The 23,992-nt window shown below is 43.7% G+C and overlaps 1 protein-coding gene across 1 annotated transcript in view; it reads right to left on the bottom strand.

Annotated features, from left to right (window-relative positions):
- DNMBP (dynamin binding protein) overlaps positions 1–23,992 on the bottom strand; it is a 123,351-nt gene that overhangs the window by 60,438 nt on the left and 38,921 nt on the right. Inside the window, exons 2-4 of the mRNA XM_033186068.1 lie at positions 23,759–23,913; positions 21,217–21,339; positions 7,595–9,580 (exon numbers count right to left, since the gene is read on the bottom strand). Of these exons, the coding sequence (XP_033041959.1) occupies positions 7,595–9,580; positions 21,217–21,339; positions 23,759–23,903 (2,254 nt within the window). The 5' untranslated portion in view covers positions 23,904–23,913. The remainder of the gene's footprint in view (positions 1–7,594; positions 9,581–21,216; positions 21,340–23,758; positions 23,914–23,992) is intronic.

Here is a 23,992-nt window from a genome sequence, read left to right as displayed (position 1 = left end):
AAGCTCTTATTTTTGCAGCTTTCTATAAATCTAAAATTATTTAAAAATGAAATTTAAGAATGTTTTTAAGATGCTGATGCTGGGGGAAGCTATGTATATGTGGGGGCACGAGATATGGGAAATCTCTGTACCTTCCTTTCAGTGTTGCTGTGAATCTAAGATAGCTCTTACAAAAATCAAGTCCTTTAAAAAAGTCTATTATCAGGTAGAGAATTTTTTTTTTTTTTTTTGAGACGGAGTCTCGCTCTGTCGCCCAGGCTGGAGTGCAGTGGCCAGATCTCAGCTCACTGCAAGCTCCGCCTCCCAGGTTCATGCCATTATCCTGCCTCAGCCTCTGGAGTAGCTGGGACTACAGGCGCCTGCCACCTCGCCCGGCTAGTTTTTTTTAATATTTTTTAGTAGAGACGGGGTTTCACCGTGTTAGCTAGGATGGTCTCGATCTCCTGACCTCGTGATCCACCCGTCTCGGCCTCCCAAAGTGCTGGGATTACAGGCTTGAGCCACCGCGCCTGGCCGAGAATATTTTTACATGTTATTAAAATATATAGTCATATCATGACATTGTGGCTCACAACAACAAACCGTGCATTTATTTCATATACAAATATAAAACCTCTGAAAACATTAGTGTAATACTAGCACAGGAAAACTTGTCACCATTGATTATGATCTCTACTACAATTCAAGAATGTGTAAGTAAAAGTTTTTTAAAATACGAAGTTATAATTTAGGAATTCCCAGGAATTCTAATTTCTTACTCCTGAATCTCAAATATTACTATCCTTCAGGAATTTGAAAACATTAGTTGACTACAAACAACTGACAGAAACAAATGCAAATTCCTTCTAGAGTTCAGGTGTCTTCACCTCAAGTCTTAAGATTTTCCAAATACTATGACCAGCACACAGGAAGATAACCAGACACACAAAGAGCCTAGACCACAAGAATGAGAACCATGGGACATCAAAAACAGTCCCAGTAAGACTGAATATCTTGGAATCATACATACACAGACTCTAAAACAGCTATGCTTACCATATGGAAAGAAAATAAAAACCAAGGCCGGGCATGATGGCGTGAGATTATAGAATCTCAGCACTTTGGGAGGCCAAGGCAGGTGGATCACTCGAGGCCAGGAGTTCGAGACCAGACTGGCCAACATGGTGAAACCCCATCTCTACTAAAAATACAAAAATTAGCCAGGCGTGGTGGTGGGCACCTGTAATCCCAGCTACTCGGGAGGCTGAGGCAGAAGAATCACTTGAACCCAGGAGGCGGAAGTTGCAGTGAGCCGAGATCGCACCATTGCACTGCAGCCTGGGCAATGACAGTGAGACTCCATCTCAAAATAAATAAATAAATAAACAAACAAACAAATAAAAAAATAAATGCAGAGTTTTAAGAAGAGGCAGTAGCTACACTAAAAACCTCATTGTGGGTCTGGCACAGCACTGGTCTCACAAGGGGCCTGGCATCTCTGCACTGACAGTTCCCAGGTCCCAAGTAGACCAGTTCAAAGTAAAAACAGAAGTAGGAGATATCTGAAAGCTCTGGGAGATAGAGCAGGCAATTCAATTCAAATCCATTCAGTTAAACTCAACTCCCTTCATTAGGTAGTTGAGTCCCTATTGTGCATAGAACATCACACCAGGTGTGTGGGAAATGACACACTGAATAACAGATAAAATCTGTTTTCTCAGTAAGCATATTAACAACTAAATATTGATGAGAATTAGATAAATGCTGTTTTGAAAGTTCTTTAAATCTTAAGCCTTAAATTTTAACATTATAACTTACACAGAACCAGATTAGAGGAGCAATGCCTGGTGCTCAAACTGGTTAATTTCCACCTCTCGAGGGATAGCTTATATTGTTGGAAACACCTTTTATGAAGACAGAACAAAATGACCTTATGAGAAATTGGCTGTTACTGCAAGGAATAAGTAATTTCATCAAATTAGCGACAGATATTATCAAAACACCTTTTGAGAAATCAATCAAATCAATATTAACATACCCAATACTGCATGTGGTGGATTCAAATTTTACAGTCTTCCCAAACAGACTACACCCACCTTAAGTCTTTCACAGTACTAAACAGCAATTTTTTAAAAAAGTAAGAACACTGGCTAAATAAACTAATTCTGAAAATGAAGGTCTGGTGAATAAAAAAGAACACCAGTTTTATGTGGTACCAGTCCATTTACCCATTTAAAAACACTGCATATGCAAAAAATAAAAATAAAAACACTGCACAGTGTTGTTAAGCACAGAAGACATAACATTTCCGTGGAACACTATTAATTCTAAACAGTACCATTCCTGGGAAATTCCTGCTACCTGAAATTTGGGAGTCTTTTATTCTCCCACCTATGTATCTGATACGGTTTGGCTGTGTCCCCAACCAAATCCCATCTTGAATTCCTACGTGTTGTGGGAGGGACCTGGTAGGAGGTAATTGAATCATGGGGGCAGGTCTTTCCTGTGTTGTTCTCATGACAGTGAATAAGTCACAGGAGCTGATGTTTTGAAAAACGGGCGTCTTCCCACACAAGCTCTTTGCCTGCTGCCATCCACGTAAGATGTGACTTGCTCCTCCTTGCCTTCCACCATGATTGTGAGGCCTCCCCAACGTGTGGAACCATAAGTCCATTAAAACCTCTTTCTTTTGTAAATTGCCCAGTCTTGGGTATGTCCTTATCAGCAGTGTGAAAATGGACTAATACAGTAAAATGGTACCAGTAAAGTGGAGCACTGCTGAAAAGATACCTGAAAATGTGGAAGTGACTTTGGAACTGGGTAACAGGCAGAGGCTGGAACAGTTTGGAGGGCTCAGAAGAAGACAGGAAAATGTCAGAAAGTTTGGAACTCCCTAGAGACTTGTTGAATTGCTTTGACCAAAATGCTGATAAAGATATGGACAATGAAATCCAGGCTGAGGTGGTCTCAGAAGGAGATGAGGAACTTGTTGGGAACGGGACCAAAAGTGACTCTTGTTATGTTTTAGCAAAGGGACTGGTAGCATTTTGCCCCTGCCCTAGAGATGTGTGGAACTTTGAACTTGAGAGAGATGATTTAGGGTATCTGGCAGAAAAAATTTCTAAGCAGCAAAGCATGCAAGAGGTGACTTAGGTGCTGTTAAAGGCATTCAGTTTTATAAGGGATGCAGAGCACAAAAGTTCCAAATACGTGCAGCCTGACAATGTGATAGAAAAGAAAATCCCATTTCCTGAAAAGAAAAACGGGATGCAGAAATTTGCATAAGTAATGAGCAGCCAAATGTTAATCCCCAAGACAATGGGGAAAATGTCTCCAGGGCATGTCAGAGGTCTTCATGGCAGCTGTACGCATCACAGGCCCAGAGGCCTACGAGGAAAGAGTGGCTTCCCGGGCTGTGCTCAGGGTCACCGTGCTGTGTGCAGCCTAGGGACTTGGTGCCCTGCATCCCAGCTGCTCCAGCCACAGCTGAAAGGGGTCAATGTACAACTCAGCCCATGGCTTCAGAGGGTGCAAGCCCCAAGCCTTGGCAGCTTCCACATGGTGTTGAGCCTGCAGGTGCACAGAAGTCCAGAATTGAGGTTTGGGAACCTCTGCCTCGATTTCAGAGGATGTATGGAAATGCCTGGATGTCCAGGCAGAAGTTGGCTGCAGGGGCGGGGCTCTCATGGAGTACCTCTGCTAGGGCAGCACAGAAGGAAAATGTGGGGTCAGAATCTCCACCCAGAGTCCCTACTGTGGCACCACCTAGTGGAGCTGTGAGAAAAGGGCCAAAATCCTCCAGACCACAGAATGGTAGATCCACCAACAGCTTGCATTGCGTGTCTGGAAAAGCCACAGACACTCAGCATCGGCCCGTGAAAGCAGCCGGGAGGGAGGCTGTACCAGCAGAGCCACAGGGGCAGAGCTGCCCAACACCATGGAGACCTACCTTTTGCACTGGCGTGACCTAGTTGTAAGACATGGAGTCAAAGGAGATCATTTTGGAGCTTTAAGATTTGACTGCCCCACTGGATTTCAGATTTGCATGGGGCCTGTAGCCCCTTTGTTTTGGCCAATTTCTCCCATTTGGAACAGCTGTATTTACCTAGTGCCTGTATCCCCACTGTATCTAGGAAGTAACTAACTTGCTTTTGATTTTGCAGGCTCATAGGCAGGAGGGACTCGCCTTGTCTCAGATGAGATGTTGAACTGTGGACATTTAACGCCAAAATGAGTTAAGACTTTGGGGGACTGTTGGGAAGGCACGACTAGTTTTGAAATGTGAGGACATGAGATTTGGGAGGGTCCAGGTGGGATGATATGGTTTGGCTGTGTCCCCACCCCAATCTCATCTTGAATTCCTATGTGTTGTGGGAGGGAGCTGGTGGGAGGTAACTGAATCATGGGGGCAGGTCTTTCCTGTGCTGCTCTCGTGAGAGTGAACAAATCTCACGAGATCTGATGGTTTTGAAAAATGTGAGTCTCCCTGCACAAACTCTCTCTTTGCCTTCTACCACCCATGTAAGACGTGACTTGCTCCTCCTTGCCTTCCACCATGATTGTGAGGCCTCCCCAACTATGTGGAACTGTAAGTCCATTAAACCTCTTTGTTTTGTAAATTGCCCAGTCTCTGCTATGTCATTATCAGCAGTGTGAAAATGGACTAATATGATATCTAATGCAAGAATTGTTTACAGGTTTATCTTGAAACTTGTAGGTATAGAAAGTGATGGAGAATCTGGAGTTTGCTAGGGCTTTGGGAATGTAATACCCAGCCAAGTTTCCCTCAGAATTCCTTTTCAGGGACTCTGAAATCAAGGTATCTGGCATTCCCCTGAGAGCTCAGGTACTCATATTAAATGAACACCTTTTTGAGGACTTGTCTAAGCATCTACTTTGTGCTGTAGCTTGAGGGTAAATGCTCCTGCTGTTCAGTACAAGCAACCCAGAGGCCCGGCTCCCTAGCCCCTAATCAATTACACTGAATGTGCTCTAGGACCCCTCCTACCACACCATCTCTTAGTCTGCAATTCTCTTAGAACTCTGCCCACATGCATAACAGTCCTTTCCTGAGAATATTTTGAATAGAGGTTTCCCTCTCTTTCTGCTATACCATCTACTATCCATCTTTCAGAAGATTACTTGATTTCCAATAATACTCTTACTAGAATTTTTTTATTCTATTATTTCCATTCACTTTTATAGACCTAAAGTAGAAAGGGAGGGAGGTAGCTGTGTGTGCTCAGTAGGCCATCTTGATCCAGGATCTCTGGATCACCATTCTGCTTTTATCTCTTATTAGTATCCTGCTATTCCTAGATCCCCTGGGTTGCTTTCTATTATTGACTTTCCTGATGACATGTAAGTTCAGAGGTCTCTGGTACACAAGCCAAAAGTGACACACATTCATGTTCTTGGGCCCTAGACCAATTGCTGTTGGTTGCCTCCCTCTCGTACTCTTCCTATTTATAAATTTTTTCTCCTGTGAGTCTGGTGAATATGAATGAAGTCTCCAGAGGGTGATCACTCCCAAATTAAGGAAAGAATTTGAATTTTTCAATGTTCCAGGTAGGAAGTGGTGAACTATACTTGTTAGAAACGTAAGCTTAAATCCCAACTCCCTTGGCAAGTCACTTAATCTCTTTTCAATTTTAATTTAATTTTTTTTTTTTTTTTTTTTTTTTTTTTTAGAGACAGGGTGTCTCTCTGTTGCCCAGGCTACTCTCGAACTCCTGGGCTCTAGCGATCCTCCTACCTCAGCCTCCCAAGCTGGGATTACAGGCTTGAGTCTACTCAATATCTATGTCTTAGTTTCCTCATCTATACAGTAGCCATATGAATTATCACTGTACCTTTCGAGTGGCTGTGAATATTCTTCCTGTAAGCAAGTTCTAACACATGCTTACTAACATGGTAATAAATGTTAGCTATTACTATTATTGAACTCTACTCCCTTGGCCAGGCGTGGGTATCCCAGCACTTTGGGAGGCCAAGGTGGGTGGATCATTTGAGGTCAGGAGTTCGAGACCACCCTGGGCAATGTGGTGAAACCCCATCTCTGCTAAAAAATACAAAAATTAACCAGGCGTGGTGGCATGCACCTGTAATCCCAGCTACTCGGGAGGCTGAGGCATGAGAATCACTTGAACCCAGGAGGCACAGGTTGCAGTGAGCCAAGATCTCACCACTATACTCCAGCCTGGGTGAGAGAGTAAGACTCTGTCTCAAAAAAAAAAAAAAAGGAAAAAAAGAAATCTACTCTCTGGACAGCAAAGATACAACATGGAGTTTTCTCATGAGTCTTAACCTGGAAGTCTTTAGTGCTTAGTAGAGCCTGATTAAAGAAAGTTGTACTTAGGGACTTCCCATCTGCACCACTGTTATGGATGCCATAGCAGAATAAGAGACATAAATGTCCCGGTATATGTGTTTCTGAGGTATGAGATTCTTTGATTCTGGTTTTTTTTTTTTTTTTTTTGGAGACAGGGTCTCACTCTGTTGCCCAAGTTGGAGTGCAATAGCGTGATCATTGCTCACAGCAACCTCTGCCTCCCAGGTTCAAGCAATCCTCCCACCTCAGTCTCCCGAGTAGCTGGGACTACCGGCATATACCACCATGCTTGGCTAATTATTTTTGTATTTTTTTGTAGAAGCAGAGTTTGGCCCTGTTGCCCAGGCTAGTCTCAAACTCCTGGGCTCAAGCAATCCACCCACCGCAGCCTTCCAAAGTGCTGGGATCACAGGTGTGAGCCACCGCACCCGGCAAGGTTTGAGATTCTTTATCTGAGCAGCAAATGAAGTCAGGAGGCTACAGCACTCATAGGCTCAAAACAGAGTCAGAGCTCGAGACAGCCTATCTATAGTGACGAAATAAGAAATTAGGTAGTGAGGCTAGGCGCGATAGCTCACGCCTGTAATCCCAGCACTTTGGGAGGACGAGGCGGGCGGATCACTTGAGGTCAGGAGTTCGAGACCAGCCTGACCAACATGGAGAAATCCCATCTCTACTAAAAATACAAAATTAGCCAGGCATGGTGGTGTATGCCTGTAATCCCAGCTACTCAGGAGGCTAAGGTAGGAGAATCGCTTGAACCTGGGAGGCGGAGGCTGTGGTGCACTAAGAGCTTGCCATTACATTCCAGCCTTGGCAACAAGAGCAAAACTCTGTCTCAAAAAAAAAAAAAAAAAGTCCAGGCAAGGTGGCTCATGCCTATAATCCCAGCACTTTGGGAGGCCCAGGCAGGTGGATCACCCGAGGTCGGGAGTTCAAGACCAGCCTGTCAACATGGCAAAACCCTGTCTCTACTAAAAATACAAAAATTAGCCAGGTGTGGTGATGGCGCACGTCTGTAATCCCAGCTATTTGGGAGGCTGAGGCAGGAGAATCACTTCAGCCCAGGAGGCGGAGGCTGCGATGAGCCAAGTTCACGCCACTGCACTCCAGCCTGGGCAACAGAGTGAGACTCTGTCTCAAAAAAAAGGAAACTAGGTAATGAAAATGTAAATCATTTTTTGTCCATCGAGATAGTAACATATCCCTAAAAAGCATGGGTAGGCTGTTTCTGGGACTTGTGGGTGTCAAGAAACAAGTATATATTATTTCCTCGTCACTTACCTCTTAGTTGCTGGAGTTCCATATTCAAACTTTCGATGTTACTTTCACAGAACTTGAGATCCTCGAGGGTCTCTGCCCTTGATGATTCATCCTGCTTCTCCTCCAGCATGAGGTTTAGCTCTTCTTGAGCTCTACTGTACATATCCAAGTCCTGCTCCATTTCCTCAATCCTCACCAGCACTAAGGGGCAGGGGGAGGTCTGGTCCAGATTCCTTCCCGTATGTCCGTGGCCCTCCTTTTCTAAGGTCTCACAGGTAGGACGGTGTCGAGATAGGAGCTTAGGGGATACCGCATTCATTCTCTGCTGTGCTGAGGGAGGCAGGGGAGCTGGGCGAGAGGGTCGCACCACCAAGGGTGGTGCAGGTTTTAGGTTCTGGTCAACTAGCAAATGGGGAGAAGTGGATACTGGAGTACAGGGACGAGGTGGCGGTGGCCTTAGGGCCTTTCTCCTTTCTGGCAGTTCCTGCTCGGTGATTAACTTTGAGGAACCTCGAACAATATCCTTCTCAGAGTTAAAGTCTGTGATTGAAAAGTGGCGTAAAATTTTATCTGGCTCTGTGCCAGGCCCTGCCAAGCTCTTCTCAAACTCGATCAGCTGTTGTGTCAGCTTCGAGTCCAGGTCAGTGCTGCCGTCTCCCTGTGAATGTGTTGCTGCTTCCATAACAAGCCCCTGGGCTTGCGGACCAGGCTTCATCTCTGATCTCTCTGAGACGGAGTAAATGCTGGACGTGTGGTGCTTTTTAGCATAACTAGCTATGTCGTGGAGCTGAGGACTTGATTGGCTGGGTTTGACTACCCCTGAGGCTGAAAGAGAAGAGCCCCTGTAAAGAGGGAGCACTGGCTTCTGAAGAGTTTTTAGCTGGGAATACATTCTTTTGGGAGGTAGGCTGGCGTAGTCTCTATTCCTTGCTTCTAGAGGAAGAAGGTCAGGGTGCTGTTCTGAGTGCCGGTTGCTCCCTCCCACTGTAGAGTAATACTGGCTTCTCTGCAAGTTGGGATGAAAAGGGACCTGAGGTTGGGAGGAAACACCATTGACTGCCTCTGTAGGGTCAGAGGTGGGAGAGTCTGTGGCAAGAGGCATTTCCCACTCCATGCCTGGGCTTCTCCGGGGCCCCGCAGCGGTGCCCTCATCCTGATAACAGTTTCTGTCTGCTTCATACTCTGAAGTCAGATGACCCAGGGGGGAAGTGGGTGCTTCAGAAATAATGCAGTCAGGCTCCTCAGCCTCATGGTCACTGGTTTCATGTCTTTGTTCCTCCACTCCTAAGGAGTTCTCCAAACAATCCAAAGAAGTTTCCGGGATCCTGGAAAGGCTGCCTTCCTGAGGCAGGGCCATGGTTTCCTCAACCCGTGTATCAGGATATAATTTCACAAACCGGTAAGGAAAGATGCCTGTCCTGCCCTTCAGGGATCCTTCCAGCCAGCCATCTTCCAAGGTTGCCAGAATTCGGATTTTATCTCCGACCTCGAAATCCAGCTCGTTCGGCTCCAGGGCTTGGAATCTGTAGAGGGCAACCCCGTAGGTCCCTGGCTCTTCCTCATCCGGCCCTATCTCTTCTTCTCCTATAGCGGTATCTACTTCACCATTAACAATGCAGTCATCTGGATTTCCAGAACTTACCGACTCATCCACAGTCCTGAGGGGCCCCAACAGCTCTACAAAACCTTCTGGAAAAATGCCTCTTCGGCCCTCTAACTCCCCTTCAAACCAGCCTGGTTCAGGAACTCCAATAATGGTGATCACATCCCCTTCCCTGAAGTCCAGCTCTTCATCCAGCTGTGCAGAAAGCCCCATCAGGGCCCGGGCTTGTCCCATGGAATATTCCGGAATCTGAAACAGGGCACTCTGGGAGTGCCACTGCCGGCTCTGTGAGGAGAGGCAGAGCTCACGGACACACGAAGACGGGAAGAAGCCCCGTGCACCCCAGCAGCTTCGGCCCTGCAGCCAGCCTGCGGTGGGAATGCCATCGAGAATCACCAGGTCACCTAAAGAAAAGAGGAGCAGAGATGGTGACCTCAGTCATCACCCAGCAGAACATTATCACGACTAATAGTGCAACGTCTCATTTTAAACAGCTATCAAATTCAAGGAAATATATACCTAGAGTTTTATGAGCACGAACAATTTTGACAATTTATTGAATTGGAACAGCTATATAAACCTGTAGTTTTCAGAGTTATACATGGAACCCTATGGGTGGGTCTCCAAGATCCTAGCAGATAATCTGTGAGGTCAAAACCATTCTCATAATAACACTAAGACTTTATCTACATATTTTACTCTGCTGACTTTTATAATAGCTGTGAAAAAGCAATGGTGATTAAATTGCTGGCCAGTTAGGTGCAGCGGCTTACACCTGAAATTCTAGCACTTTGGGAGGCCAAGGCAGGAGGATCGCTTGAAACCAGTTCAAAACCAGCCTGGGCAACATGCCAAGACCTTGTCTCTACAGTAAATTTAAAAATTAGCTGTGCATTGTGGCTCCTGCCTGTAGTCCCAGCTATTTGGGAGGCTGAGGTGGGAGGATAGCTTGAACCCAGGAGATCGAGGCTGCAGTGAGCCGTGATTTCACCACTGCACTCCAGTCTGGGTGACAGAGCAACACCTGTCTCAAAAATAAAAATAAAATGGCTGGGCGTGATGGCTCACACCTGTAATCCCAGCACTTTGGGAGGCCAAGGCAGGCAGATCACTTGAGGTCAGGAGTTCAAGACCAGCCTGGTCAACATGGTGAAACCCCATCTCTACTAAAAATACAAAAATTAGCTGGGAGTGGTGGCATGTGCCTATAGTCCCAGATATTCGGGAGGCTGAGGCAGAAATTAAACTCAGGAGGCAGAGGTTGCAGTGAGCCGGAGATCACGCCACTGCACTCCAGCTTGGGCAACACAGAAAGATTCCATCTCAAAAAAAAATAAATTTTTAAAAATAATTAAATTAATTAAAAACTGCTGGCAATTCATAAGCAAAGGCAGTAGCAACAAATTACACGAATAGTCACTGTATGGTCATCATATTCTTCACAACCATGTACTCACAGTTTTTTAAAAAGCCAGTTTCAGTTAAGAGGCAATACAAATTATGCATTGTGTTAAATCTCAACCCTTAAGAACAATTCTTTTGTAATATTGTGTGACAATATAGGAATTACACATAAAGCACTTTTACTGGCTGAGGAGAAGCACTTGAGTAACTGAGTTATATGCCTGAACCATTTGTTTATTTTCACATAACACCATTTTATGTGCAAGAATGAATAACAGACAACTATGTTTATTCAGACTTAGATATCTGGCAGACATTTCCTTCAAAATGAAAGTGAGTCTGAAACATCAAGGAAAACAAATGATAGTATTTGTTGCCAATGATAAAATTCCAACTTCCAAGAGAAAAATCAGAATTTTGGAAAACTTGTATCTGCTATCACGGGCTTGGCAGCTTTCCCATACTTAAAGATTCTTCTGATAAGATAGTAACAAATGCGATTTTTTCATATTGTACATTGAAATGGTCAACATTTGGAATAACTGAGTAGCTAACTGAATCAATACTTCCCAAATGACAAATGTATGCTGGTATAAAATTATTCATGGCTAAAAGATTCACTCCAGCCGGGCGTGGTGGCTCAAGCCTGTAATCCCAGCACTTTGGGAGGCCGAGACGGGCGGATCACAAGGTCAGGAGATCGAGACCATCCTGGCTAATACGGTGAAACCCCGTCTCTACTAAAGAATACAAAAAACTAGCCGGGCGACAAGGCGGGCGCCTGTAGTCCCAGCTACTTGGGAGGCGGAGGCAGGAGAATGGCGTGAACCTGGGAGGCGGAGCTTGCAGTGAGCTGAGATCCGGCCACCGCACTCCAGCCTGGGCGACAGAGCCAGACTCCGTCTCAAAAAAAAAAAAAAAAAAAAAAAGATTCACTCCAAAAGCAAGACAGATTAATGAATTTTAGTGTAATATTATGAAAGTTCACCAATGTAGCTTCAGATCCCACACTGCAATTAACTCATAAGAAATTACCACTCGTTGAATTTTGGTGCAGTATCAACGATGAATATTTGCAGTTATTGAAAAGACTATTAAAATATATTTTCCCATCTCCCATTGCATATTTGTGTAAAGCTGGATTTTCTTCACATAATTCCATGAAAACAACATATTGCAACAGATTGAATACAGATGCAAATAGAATCTGGTTTTCTTTTAGTAAGTCAAACATTAAAAAGATTTACAAACATGTAAAGCAATGTCATTCCTCATTAATTTTGTTTGGAAAGCTATACTTATTTTACATAAAAATATGTTATTTATGTTAATATGTAATGGGTTTTTAATGGATTGATAAACAAGTTTTAAAAATTCCCAGTTGTGGCCGGACGTGGTGGCTCACGCCTGTAATCCCAGCACTTTGGGAGGCCGAGGCAGGTGGATCACCTGAGGTCAGGAGTTCGAGACCAGCCTGATCAACATGGAGAAACCCTGTCTCTACTAAAAATACAAAATTAGCTGGGGTTGGAGGCACATGCCTATAATCCCAGCTACTAGGGAGGCTGAGGCAGAAGAATTGCTTGAACCTGGGAGGTGGAGGTTGTGGTGAGCCGAGATCATGCCATTGCACTCCAGCCTGGGCAACAAGAGTGAAACTCTGCCTCAAAAAAAAAAAAAAAAATCCCAGTTGTAATAGCTAGTATGATAAATATCAACAGACACAGCCCACATAAACAAAAGCTCTTTGGGAAAAATACAATAATTAGCCAGGTGTGGTGGTGCCCACCCATGGTCCCAGATACTTGGAAGGCTGAGGTGGGAATCACTTGAATCTGGGAAGTCAAGGCTGGCAGTGAGTCATGGCTGTGCCACTGCACTCCAGCCTGGGTGACAGAGAAAGACACTGTCTCAAAAACAAAAACAAAACAAAACAAAAAACCCCCAAAAAACAAAAAAGCTCTTTCGGGTCTCAATAACTTTTAAGAGTATAGAAGGAGGCCAGGTGCAGTGACTCACACCTGTAATTCCAGCACTCTGGGAGGCTGAGGCAGAAGGATTGCTTGAGCAGAAGAGTTCAAGGTCAGCCTGGGCAACATAGCGAGACCTCGTCTCTATTTAAAATAAAAAAAATTAGCCAGGTGTGGTGGTGAGTGCTGTATTCCCAGCTACTTGGGAACCTGAGGCAAGAGGATCGCTTCAGCCCAGGAGTTTGAGCCTGCAGTGAGCTATGATGGCACCACTGCCCTCCGGCCTGGGCAACAGAGCAAGACCCTGTCTCAAAAAAAAAAGAAAGAAATCTTTAGTAAAGGGTTCTGTGTTGGAGATGAAGGGTATGGGCAATGAATGTTCAATCATGTTCTCCAGAGGCCTTCTTGAACTATCCCTGTCCTGAAAATATATTATAATGAGATCTTAAAAGAAGGTACAAATAACCACCATTTTTGTTTTTGAAAATAACCAGTTTCCAGGTTATCCTCACAAAATGTAAGCTGAACAGTTAGCATCTGTCTTATTGCAGAAGACGCTGAGGTAAAGAAAGGATAAGAGCACAGTATATGTTTCTAGAAAAATGAAATTAAAATTTCAGTTCTATATGATTTATGATTTAATTTTGAAAAAATTACTCTAATTTTATAATCAATTGTTTTACAACAAACAATTATCTGATTATAAGCTATTCATTTGTAGATTATCCATTTTAATCTTACAGTTAGGATTAAAGTTAATCTCACCTACACTTTTATAGTTAAAATTTCCTTCTCACCCAGTACCCAAGTCAGAGGTGCTCAAGGAATGCACCTGGCCTAGGTAAAACAAGATCTGGGTAGCAAAGCACCTGGCAAAATCCTATGAGTCATTTTATAGTCAAGCACATTGGAAAACCGGGTTATCTTTTATGCTCTTGATTTTTATATGCTCTTGATTTAAAAAAAAATTTAGACCAGGTGCAGTGGCTCACGCCTGTAATTCCAGCACTTCAGGAGGCCGAGGTGGGTAGATCACCTCAGGTCAGGAGTTCAAGACTAGCCTGACCAACATGGTGAAACCCTGTCTCTACTAAAAATACAAAATTAGCTAGGTGTGGGGGTACACGCCTATAACCCCAGCTACTCGAGAGGCTGAGACAGAGGTTGCAGTGAGCTGAGGTAGAACCACTGCACTCCAGCCTGTATGACAAGAGCGAAACTCCATCTCAACAACAACAACAAAAAACTTAAGTCTACTCAGGCAAGGTGGCTGTTGCCTGTAGTCTCAGCTACTCACGAGGCTGATGGGGGAAGACTGCTTGAGCCCAAGAGTTCAAGGCTACAGTGAACTATGATTGGACCACCGCACTCCAGTCTGGGTGACAAGGAGAGACCCTGTCACTAAAAAATAAAATAAAATAAAATAAATAAGAAAAAAAAAAAAAAAAAACCTAAGTCTGTCTTATCTTCCCAAGCGGGTTACAGGTTCCTTAATGATAGGTGCCACCTTCTCTCTGGTATCTCAAGAGTCTGGTATGATGTTCATTTGCTAATGATGATTATTCTTCAACTCTAACTCCCAAATAAATTCATTACATTCTGCTTTCCAAACTGACTTTTGCTGCTAATTTCCTTTTTCTTCTAATTCCTTCTTTCAAAATATTTCTTCCTTTTTCTTTCTTTTTTTTTTTTTTTTTTTTGTGGAGACAGGGTCTCGCCCTATCACCAAGGCTGAGTACAGTGATGCAATCACGGCTTACTGCAGCCTTGACCACCCAGGCTCAACCGATTGTCCCACCTCAGCCTCCCAAGTAGCTGAGACTACAGGCATGTGCCACCATACCTAATATTTATTTTGACAGGGTCTCACTATGTTGCCCAGGCTGGTCTCGAACTCCTGGACTCAAGTGATCCACCTGCCTCAGTCTCCCACAGTGCTAGGATTTCAGGTGTGAGCCACTGTGCCCAGCCTCTTCCTTCTACTAATTGCTCTATGCTACGACCCTGGTCCAGTTCCCACCATCTCACCCTTTTAAATCTTGTCTCTGGTCATTATTTCTTCAAGTCTACCAAATGATTCATGACAAATCAAGATTATAAATATACCAGTTTTATCATCTCCCTCCCCAGGCCAAACTTTTACCATGAAGCACAAGGAGCCTACTGCTAATGGCTTCTTCCCCAATAATCCTATTCTTATTACCCAAAATATACAAAATATAAATTTGCTCTGAACACTCTCTGTAGAGGTTTACTGAGCTACCAAAAGACTTATGCTTTCACCCCAAAGCAAACTTACATTCATGATTATCCAGTCATAACCTTCTCCTTCTCCAACTATCCAATATTATCTCATCTATGATACGAGACCCTATTCCACACAAGGGGGCTTTCACTGTTACGAAGCCACATCATTATTAACCCCAAAGCCTTACTCATGTTACACCGTCTCTCCATCTGAAACCTTGGCTTGCTTCTCTAAAAAACCTTAGAAGCTAACATTCATCTTGGCTGCCTATAGCCTAGAAAAGAAATTATTGTCTACATCATGAATTCTGATACTTGTATTTTCATACACTATACAGCACCTAACATAAGATTTTAGACTCAGAGAGAGGTGCCCAACGTATTTTCACAAATTTGATATTATTTTGTTTCAATGTTCTCAAAAAATAGGGTCTTGGTCCTATATTTCTACATTCCTTTAACTTATGATTCCCTATCCCTTGGTCAGAAGTTGGGGTCCTAAAAAACCACAAGGCTGGGTGCGGTGGCTCACGCCTGTAATCCCAACACTTTCAGATGCCGAGGCAGGGGGATCACAAGGTCACGAGATCGAGACTATCCTGGCTAACACGGTGAAACCCAGTCTCTACTAAAGTTACGAAACATTAGCCAGGCGTCGTGGCAGGCGCCTGTAGTTCCAGCTACTGGGGAGGCTGAGACAGGAGAATGGTGTGAACCCGGGAGACGGAGCTTGCAGTGAGCCGAGATCACGCCACTCCACTCCCGCCTGGGCGACAGAGCCAGACGCCGTCTCAAAAAAAAAAAAAAAAAAAAAAAACCATAAGTAATTTTCCCCCACTGGCCCAAGGGCCCCAGAGACCAGACGGAATGACTGGTGATTGACTGCTGTTCAGACACAATGGGCCTCTTGGTGAAGGAGAAGAATAAAAGCGTGCCATAACTCCCACTCTGCTGGCTTTGAAATGAACTGGCTTTCTTAAAGCTGTAGAATTATGATATTTTCCTGGTTTTGCCAGATCCCCATGAACCCACATAATAAGGCTTGTTTTCCTGTCTATTTTCAGCAGGGTAACTGTTTTGATAAGCTTTATTACCTGGTGGACTGCTATTTTATTGGTTATTTCTACACAGTAAAGGTGAATCTTCAAAAACATATATAATTTGGAACCTGGAAAGTACTTTAGAAATTATTTGGTTCAATACCCTTCTTATTTTAAAATTCATTTTATTATTTTTCGAGGCAGGGTCTCAGTCTGTTACCCAGGCTAGAAGGCAGTGGCTCAATCACTGCACACTGTAGCCTCGACTTCCCAGGCTCAAGCGATCCTCCTGCCTCAGCCTCCTGAGTAGCTGGGACTACAGGCGTGTGCCACTGTGCCCAGCTAATTTTTTTTTTTTTTTTTAATTGTGGAGATGAGATCTCATTTGTTGCCCAAGCTGGCCTCAAACTCCTGGGCTCAAGTGATCCTCCCACCTAGGCCTCCTAAACTGCTGAGATTAAAGGTGTGAGTCACCATATTCTGCCTCAATGTCCCTATTCTATAACCCTGTTACTGATGCATAAGTCTCTGTTTTTCATCAGAAAGAGTCCTACAAGCTATTCCCCTGGGATCCTAGGTGATTCCTTAGGAAAGGATCACTTTTTCCATTAGATCAGTGTCTCCAAAATAACTAGTGGTCATTCCCAGACTTCTGAAATACCAATATGAGGAACTCCTGGAATAGCAAGACCAGATTTTGAGAACAGAAAAATAGGAAGTGTGGTGACCCTTAGGGTCAGCCTGAGCCTTTGACTCATGCACAATTAATCCCAGCCACACTGCTTGTTTCCTCTGGTTGGATTTTTTTATTTGGACAGGAAATGCATTAGGAATAAAATGATAAGAAGGAACGCAGGTCTTCTTAGAATTGGATATGAGCAGTCTGACTGCAGTCCTGGGTTCCTCACAACCTCCTTTTGGGACTTTCTCTAAATGCCAGGGAACGACGTGCTTTATGCAGCCTGACCACATACGAGTCATGTCAGAACTTCCTTCCTGAGAGCTCACATTCATGGCATCACAAATTTACAACACATGTGCTTTGACTGATAAATACCACTGGTCAATGTATTTTCTATTGGCCTTTTGTTTGAGGGGGCAGGTGATCTAGAAACATGAGGTTATGGCCAATGGATGAGCATTCTGTGTTATGTGAGGCAATTATTAGTGATATTCTATCACTTGTCATAATATGCACTAACTTTTTTCTCTCCTCTTTCTCTGTCTTTTCCTTGTCCTAGTCTCTTTTTTTTTTTTTTTTTGAGACAGAGTCTTGCTCTGTCACCCAGGCTGGAGTGCAGTGGTGCCATCTCAGCTCGCTGCAACTTCTGCTTCCTGGGTTCGAGTCATTCTTCTGCCTCAGCCTCCTGAGTAGCTGGGATTACAGGCGCCTGCCACTGCGCTGGTGGAGATGGGGTTTCACCATCTTGGCCAGGGTGATCTCAAACTCCTGACCTCGTGATCCACCTGCCTCGGCCTCCCAAAGTGCTGGGATTACAGGCGTGAGCCACTGCGCCCAGCCTCCTTGTACTAATCTCTTAACTGCTTTTGTTCTTTGCTCCCCTCCGCCCCCCACCTTTCTTTTCTCCTCTCCGTTTTTTTTTTTTTTAGGACAGTCAGGGGCACTGGCTACCTGTTTTAATTCTTCTTCCAAGAGACACACTTGTTTCTCAGTTTAAATATAACTCGAGGTCAGGCGTGGTGGCTCATGCCTGTAATCCCAGCATTTTGGGAGGTCGAGGCAGGCAGATTGCTTGAAGTCAGGAGTTCGAGACCAGCTTGGCCAAAATGGTGAAACCCTGTCTCTACTAAAAATACAAAAATTAGTCGAGGATGGTGGCACACACCTGTAATCCCAGCTACTCGGGAGGCTAAGGCATGAATATCACTTGAATCAAGGAGGTAGAAGTGGCAGTGAGCAGAAATTGCACCACTGCGCTCCTGCCTGGGCGACAGAGTGAGACTCTGTCTCAAGAAAAAAAAAAAAATATATATATATATATATATATTTTGTTGCACTCTTGTTGCCCAGGCTGGACTGCACTGGCGCAATCTTGGCTCTCTACAAGCTCCACCTCCCGGGTTCAAGAAATTCTTCTGCCTCAGCCTCCCAAGAAGCTGGGATTACAGGTATGCACCATCATGCCCAGCTAATTTTGTATTATTAGTAGAGATGAGTTTTCATCATGTTGGCCAGGCTGGTCTCGAACTCCTGACCTCAGGTGATCCACCCGCCTAGGCCTCCCAAAGTGCTGGGATTACAGGCATGAGCTACCATGCCTGGCCCCACATACTCTTAAGGTTTCCAAATCCCCTCCTGACATATTCCATCATCAACATTTCATTTACAGACACACTGATCTAATGGAAAAAGTGATTTTCAGTGTAGGAAGTTGAAGCGTCATCCCAAGCACTAGACTTGAAAAACAGGAAGCCTAGATGCAAGTATGATAAACTGTACCTGGCATAAAACAATACTTTCATTTTTTAGTGATTGTGTTTCCCACCAGTAAAATTAATACCTGTTGATGTGACTTGTCATGTACAGAAAAGAGAAATTAAAATAATTTGTGTCACAAGCTAAGTTTCCCAGAAAAAGACAAATTGCATAGGTATAACTAACTTCTCCATCCTCAAAGGTTTGTGTTTCCAAATTAAAAGACAGAGCTAAAAAAGACGTGAAAGCTTCATTTCCTTCTATGCCTTTCATAGAAGGAAAGCTGACCGGTCAGTGTGTTTACTGGCAGTAGATTATCACAGAGAGGAGAACAAGATAAAACCATGGATAATTAGTACATCTGGTGCTAGTCTCTCTTTCCCAATGTATCTCCCTGCCCTGCATCCTTTTCTTTTGGATTCCACTTACATCTTTAAGCTTAATAGGCTTAATCGGTTAAAAGGTAGTCAAGATAAAATCTACAGATTCCAGGTCCTGGCCTGAACTTGAGTCAGTCTTTGGACAGGTGACTCATGATGCCAGGTTCTTTCTGAGAATCTCTCGGATGGCCATGCTTCCTAAGAAAAGTCCACGCTACCCACACCCTCTGAACAGCTCAGCGGAAGCCACTGCACTCTTGTCCTTTCTCCATTCCATCAGATATGGACTACAGACTCCACTGGGAGAGCTATGAGTAAGGACAGATAGGGTACATACTATAATCTGTTAATCTATTTCTGTCTACCTTCCCAACACTGATTAGCAAGAAAGTATACAGAACTGAGGTAGATACTGAGTATAAAGTGAAGTGCAAGAAACCCTCAAAACAACAGAGCATGGTGGCGTTTTCTCTTACTAATCCTTTCTTTTTTTGAAACAAGGTCTTGCTCTGTTGCCCAAGCTGGAGTGTAGTGGCGTAAACACAGCTCACTGCAGCCTCAACCTCCTGGGCTCAGGCTCCTGCCTCAGCCTCCTGAGTAGCTGGGACCACGGGCATGCACCACTGATATGCACCACTATGCCTGGCTAATTTAAATTTTTTAATTTTTTAAAAAATTTTTTATTTTTTTGTAGAGACAAGGTCCTGCCATGTTGCCCAGGCTGATCTCAAACTCCTAGGCTCAAGGGATACTCTTGCCTTTGGCCTCCCAAAGTGCTAGGATTACAGCCATGAGCCACTGTACCCAGCTTCTTATTAATCCTAATGATACTTCTTAAAGTTAAGTAAGGTCTGTAATCCCAGCTACTCAGGAGACTGAAGTGGTAGCATCACTTGAGGCTAGGAGTTTCAGACCAGCCTGGGCAACACTGTTGAGACCCTGTGTTTTAAAAAAATAAAACAAAATTTGTGTAATAAAAAATAAATAATCCCAGCACTTTGGGAGACCGAGGTGGGCAGATCACAAGATCAGGAGTTCGAGACCAGCCTGACGAATATGGTGAAATCCCATCTCTGCTAAAACTACAAAAATTAGCCGGGCGCGGTGGCAGGTGCCTGTAGTCCCAGCTACTCAGGAGGCTGAGGCACGAGAATCACTTGAACCTGGGAGCGGCAGTTGCGGTGAGCCGAGATCGCGCCACTACACTTTAGCCTTGACAGAATGAGACTCTGTCTCAAAAAACAAATAAACAAACAAACAAAATAAAACAAAATTTAAAAATAAAGAAATTCTCAAAATAGATTTTGAGGATTAAGGTCAAAATTCATTATTCCATTCTTATCACTAAGGGTTACAGAAGTTTGCTAGGTTTTTCTGGGGGAGGGGGTGGGTTTGTGTACATGATTTAAGAAGTCAAGCCTCTCCCTTTTGTGCCATATGCCAAAGAGCAAGTCATATTAATAACACACCTAATAACTTCTACTGTTTTCATGACTGAGTCATCACAAAATTGGACTGACCAGAAGCTTCTGTCTATGGAACACTACTGGTTTCTCTGTTTACGCAGAACAGACTTAAGGACACTTGCTGAAATGGTTTATAGTTTATAGTTCATTCATCTCATCAGAGTGCAAGAAGGGAGAAATACTTGGAAAATCACGCAGAGACAGCTATGACTACCTGTTTTAATGTATATTTATTTATTTATTTTTGTTTTTTGAGACAGGGTCTCACTGCCACCCTGGCTGGAGTGCAGTGATGTGATCATAGCTTACCAAAGCTTCCAACTCCTGGGCTCAAGTGATCCTCTTGCCGCAGCCTCCTGAGTTGCTAGGACTATAGGTGCATACCACCATGCCTGGCTAAATATGACTATTAGCACTTTGGTAGGCTGAGGCAGGCAGATTGTTTGAGCCCAGGAGTTTGAGACCAGCCCGGGCAACACGGCAAAACCCCATCTCTACCAAAACTACTAAAAATTAGCCCAGCGTGGTAGCATGTGCCTGTGGTCCCAGCTACTCAGGAAGCTGAGGTAGGAGGACTCTTTGAGCCTGGGAGGCAGAGGGTGTAGTGAGCTGAGATCACACCACTGCACTCCAGCCTAGGCAACAGAGTGAGACTATTTCCTCAAAAAGAGAGTGAGAGAGAGAGAGAGAGCGCGCGCATGAGCCTGAAGTGTGGTTACAGCATGGGGGCAGTGGAAAGATAATCCTGGACTTAGAATATGATGAGCTCACATTCTGAGGCCAAGACTTCTCACCTTTAGCCAACAGTCTTTGAATTTTGCTCTCATTATTTATAAAATACAGTTAATAATCCCCACTTTCCTACCTCCCAGGTCTGTGCTGAGGATCAAGTGAGAATATATTTGTGAGAAAATACTGTGGAAATTGTAAAATGGTACTAATCTATAAGGCATCATTATGTCCACGCTACTTTGGTATTGCCGAGGACTCTCTAGAGGTTAAGCCACTTCACAAATTCAAAAAGGATACGGTTGTTGAAATGGGCAGACTCCAAACATCTAATTTCAAATAGTCTACTATTTGATGAGCAGCTTACCTCGATGGAGGGGAAGACTATCCAATTCTTGGGATGTGAATTCACAAATGCATACAAACAGCCTCTCTCCTTCTTTTAGACTGGGAATGGTCACAATTTCCACAAAACTGCTGGGGAACTGTCCTGAAAATAAAAGCAAGCATATTAAATTTTAATACTGAAATTTCTTTTTCCATCTGTGTACAAGGACAAAAACTTTTCTTCTGAGTCCATGTATAGACCCTAACTTGAAAACTCTGTGAAAACTCATAATTGGAGAATCTGTTGGAGAGAAGTATAGTGCACAAAACTAGATGCATGTAGAACAGAGAGAATGCAATTCAATTCCATATGCATTTACTGGGGGATGCTATATGCAAAGCACACCGCAGAGGAAAACATAAGTAAGATAGTTTTGGTCTTCAAAGATCTAAAAACCTAGTTCAGACAAAAAGTCGAATTCAGACACAAATAATAATTCAATCCTGAAATCTGGTATCACAATGTAAATACACAAATTGTCACGGAAGTTCAAAGAAGGTAGGTAATAGGTCAGGAAGAACATAAAAAACTTTACGAAAACAATAGTATTTGAATCTGAAGGTGGATAAGGTTTTAATTGGTGGTGGTAGAAAGACAAGGCCTGCCAGTTGGAAAGTATCAGAAAGTCTGATTGATTCTACCTTCTATCTCTGGGTCTGTTTATCTCCAGACCCACCACCTTGGTCCATGCCATCACCATTTCTCACCTGGATTACTGCAGCAACCTTCCAAATGCTTCCCTGCCTTCAATTTTGTCCCTTTCTATCATTCTTAAGTTTGCAGCAGTGAGTTTTCTAAAATTCAAATCTGATAATGTTCAAAGCACTTTCAGGGTTTCCCATTTCCTTCATTCCTTACCACGGCATACTCTGTCTCCCATGATCCAGCTTTTGCTCATCTCTCCAGCCCACCTTTCTCCCTCAACCACTCACACCTCATGCCCTACTAAACTTCTCTAGGTCCCCTGTGTTCTCACACTCCAGGGACCTTCAACAAGCAATCCTCTCTGCCTACCATCTTTGCCTTGCTAACTCCTTCTCATCATTTTTGTCTCAGCTGAGATATCATTTCTACTGGGAAATAATTTATTTATCTCTCAAATGTGGGTTAAGTGTCAACAGAGTGTGCTTGAAGGACTCCAACCCAGACTTACATAAATATGAATATATGCAAGTTAAGGATTGGATTAACACAGATGCATGTGGTGTGGGAAAAGCTTCCACCCTTCCCTAGGCTAATTAATGAAAGAAATCGATGTGAACATGTGTCTTACAGAATTGAAGAAAGCTAACCAGGTACATGGAATGTGGGAGGTAGGTAGCATATAGTAGGGTAAAGCATAACTTTAATAAATTTGGGCCAGCCATGGATCCAGGAAGGAATGAACAGGATGAATCATGCTCCTTTGAAGAAAATGAGAGAAAGATCACTTCTCAGCCTTTTGCCTCAGATCAAGTGAAGAATGAAAGAAAGGGTAGAAAATGTTCAAAGAAGACAGCCAGAGAAAACAAGGTGGAGAGCACCTTGTGTTCCACAAATCATAAAGCTGGTTATGAAAAGCAGTAGTAAACAACAGGGTTCTGAAGAAAGGAATAACACATGTTTTGAGAAGAAGAATAATAGCACTGAACACAAAGGATAAAGACCTGGGAAGGGAAAGTGGGGGAAAGGGAAAGACTTGGATAGAAACCTGGGCTGGGGCAGCTGGTGTCCAGCAGTGCGGCCTCTTGAAGGAAGCAACACAGAGAGATGGAATGGTAACAGAAATCTTCCCCTAATGGTAGAGACCACATATGAATACAGAAGGAAAATACAAAAGGATTCTGAAATTTATTGACTTGGGCTTCCCACTTAGCTAGCTTTCTTTTCTTTCTTTCCTTCCCTTCCTCCCTCCCGTCCTTTCTTACTTACTTACTTATTTATTTATTTATTTATTTATTTATTTGGATGGTGTCTTGCTATGTGCTATGTTGACCAGGCTGGTTTCAAACTCTTGGCCTCAAGCAATCCTCCCATCTCAGCCTCCCAAAGTGCTGGGATTATAGGCATGAGCCACCATGCCCAGCCTTTATTTTTATTTTTATTATTTATTTATTTGAGACAGAGTTTTGCTCTTGTCACCCAGGCTGGAATGCGATGGCACAATCTCAGCTCACTCCAACCTTCGCCTCCTGGGTTCAAGCAATTCTCCAGCCTTGCCTCCTGAGTAGCTGGGATTACAGGCATGCATCACCACAGCCGGCAAATTTTGTATTTTTAGTACAGACAGGATCTCACTATCTCACCATGTTGGCCAGGCTGGTCTTGAACTCCTGACCTCAAGTGATCCACCCACCTCAGCCTTCCAAAGTGCTGGGATTACAGGCATGAGCCACTGCCCCCAGCTAGGAATAATTTTCTTTCTTTCTTCTTTTTGAGACAGGGTCTCACTCTGTCGCCAAGGCTGGAGTGCAGTGCTGGTCTTTATTTTTAATATGGAAAGAAGTCAGGGCCTGTGGTCCATTATGAGTCTCTTACTTACCTGTAACATCCTCCTTCTTTCCTAGAAGCCAAAATTCATCCACCACTGCCAGCACCTCAATAACATCTCCCACAAAGAGCGGCAGTTCTTCTGACACGCTAGGGCAGAAGTCAAAAATGGCTCGAACCACTGAGCCGGCCTCCATGTTTTATAACCTGGAAAGAAAGATCAAGAGAAACAGAAAACATCAATATTTAAGACACTGCAATATAGATCTATTTCTTGGGAATGATA

Source organism: Trachypithecus francoisi, unplaced genomic scaffold (genome assembly GCF_009764315.1).
Source record: "Trachypithecus francoisi isolate TF-2019V2 unplaced genomic scaffold, Tfra_2.0 Contig01579, whole genome shotgun sequence".
NCBI lineage: Eukaryota > Metazoa > Chordata > Mammalia > Primates > Cercopithecidae > Trachypithecus > Trachypithecus francoisi.
The sequence above is the reverse complement of the archived record's forward strand: the minus strand, read 5'-3'. Positions and strand labels throughout refer to the sequence as shown.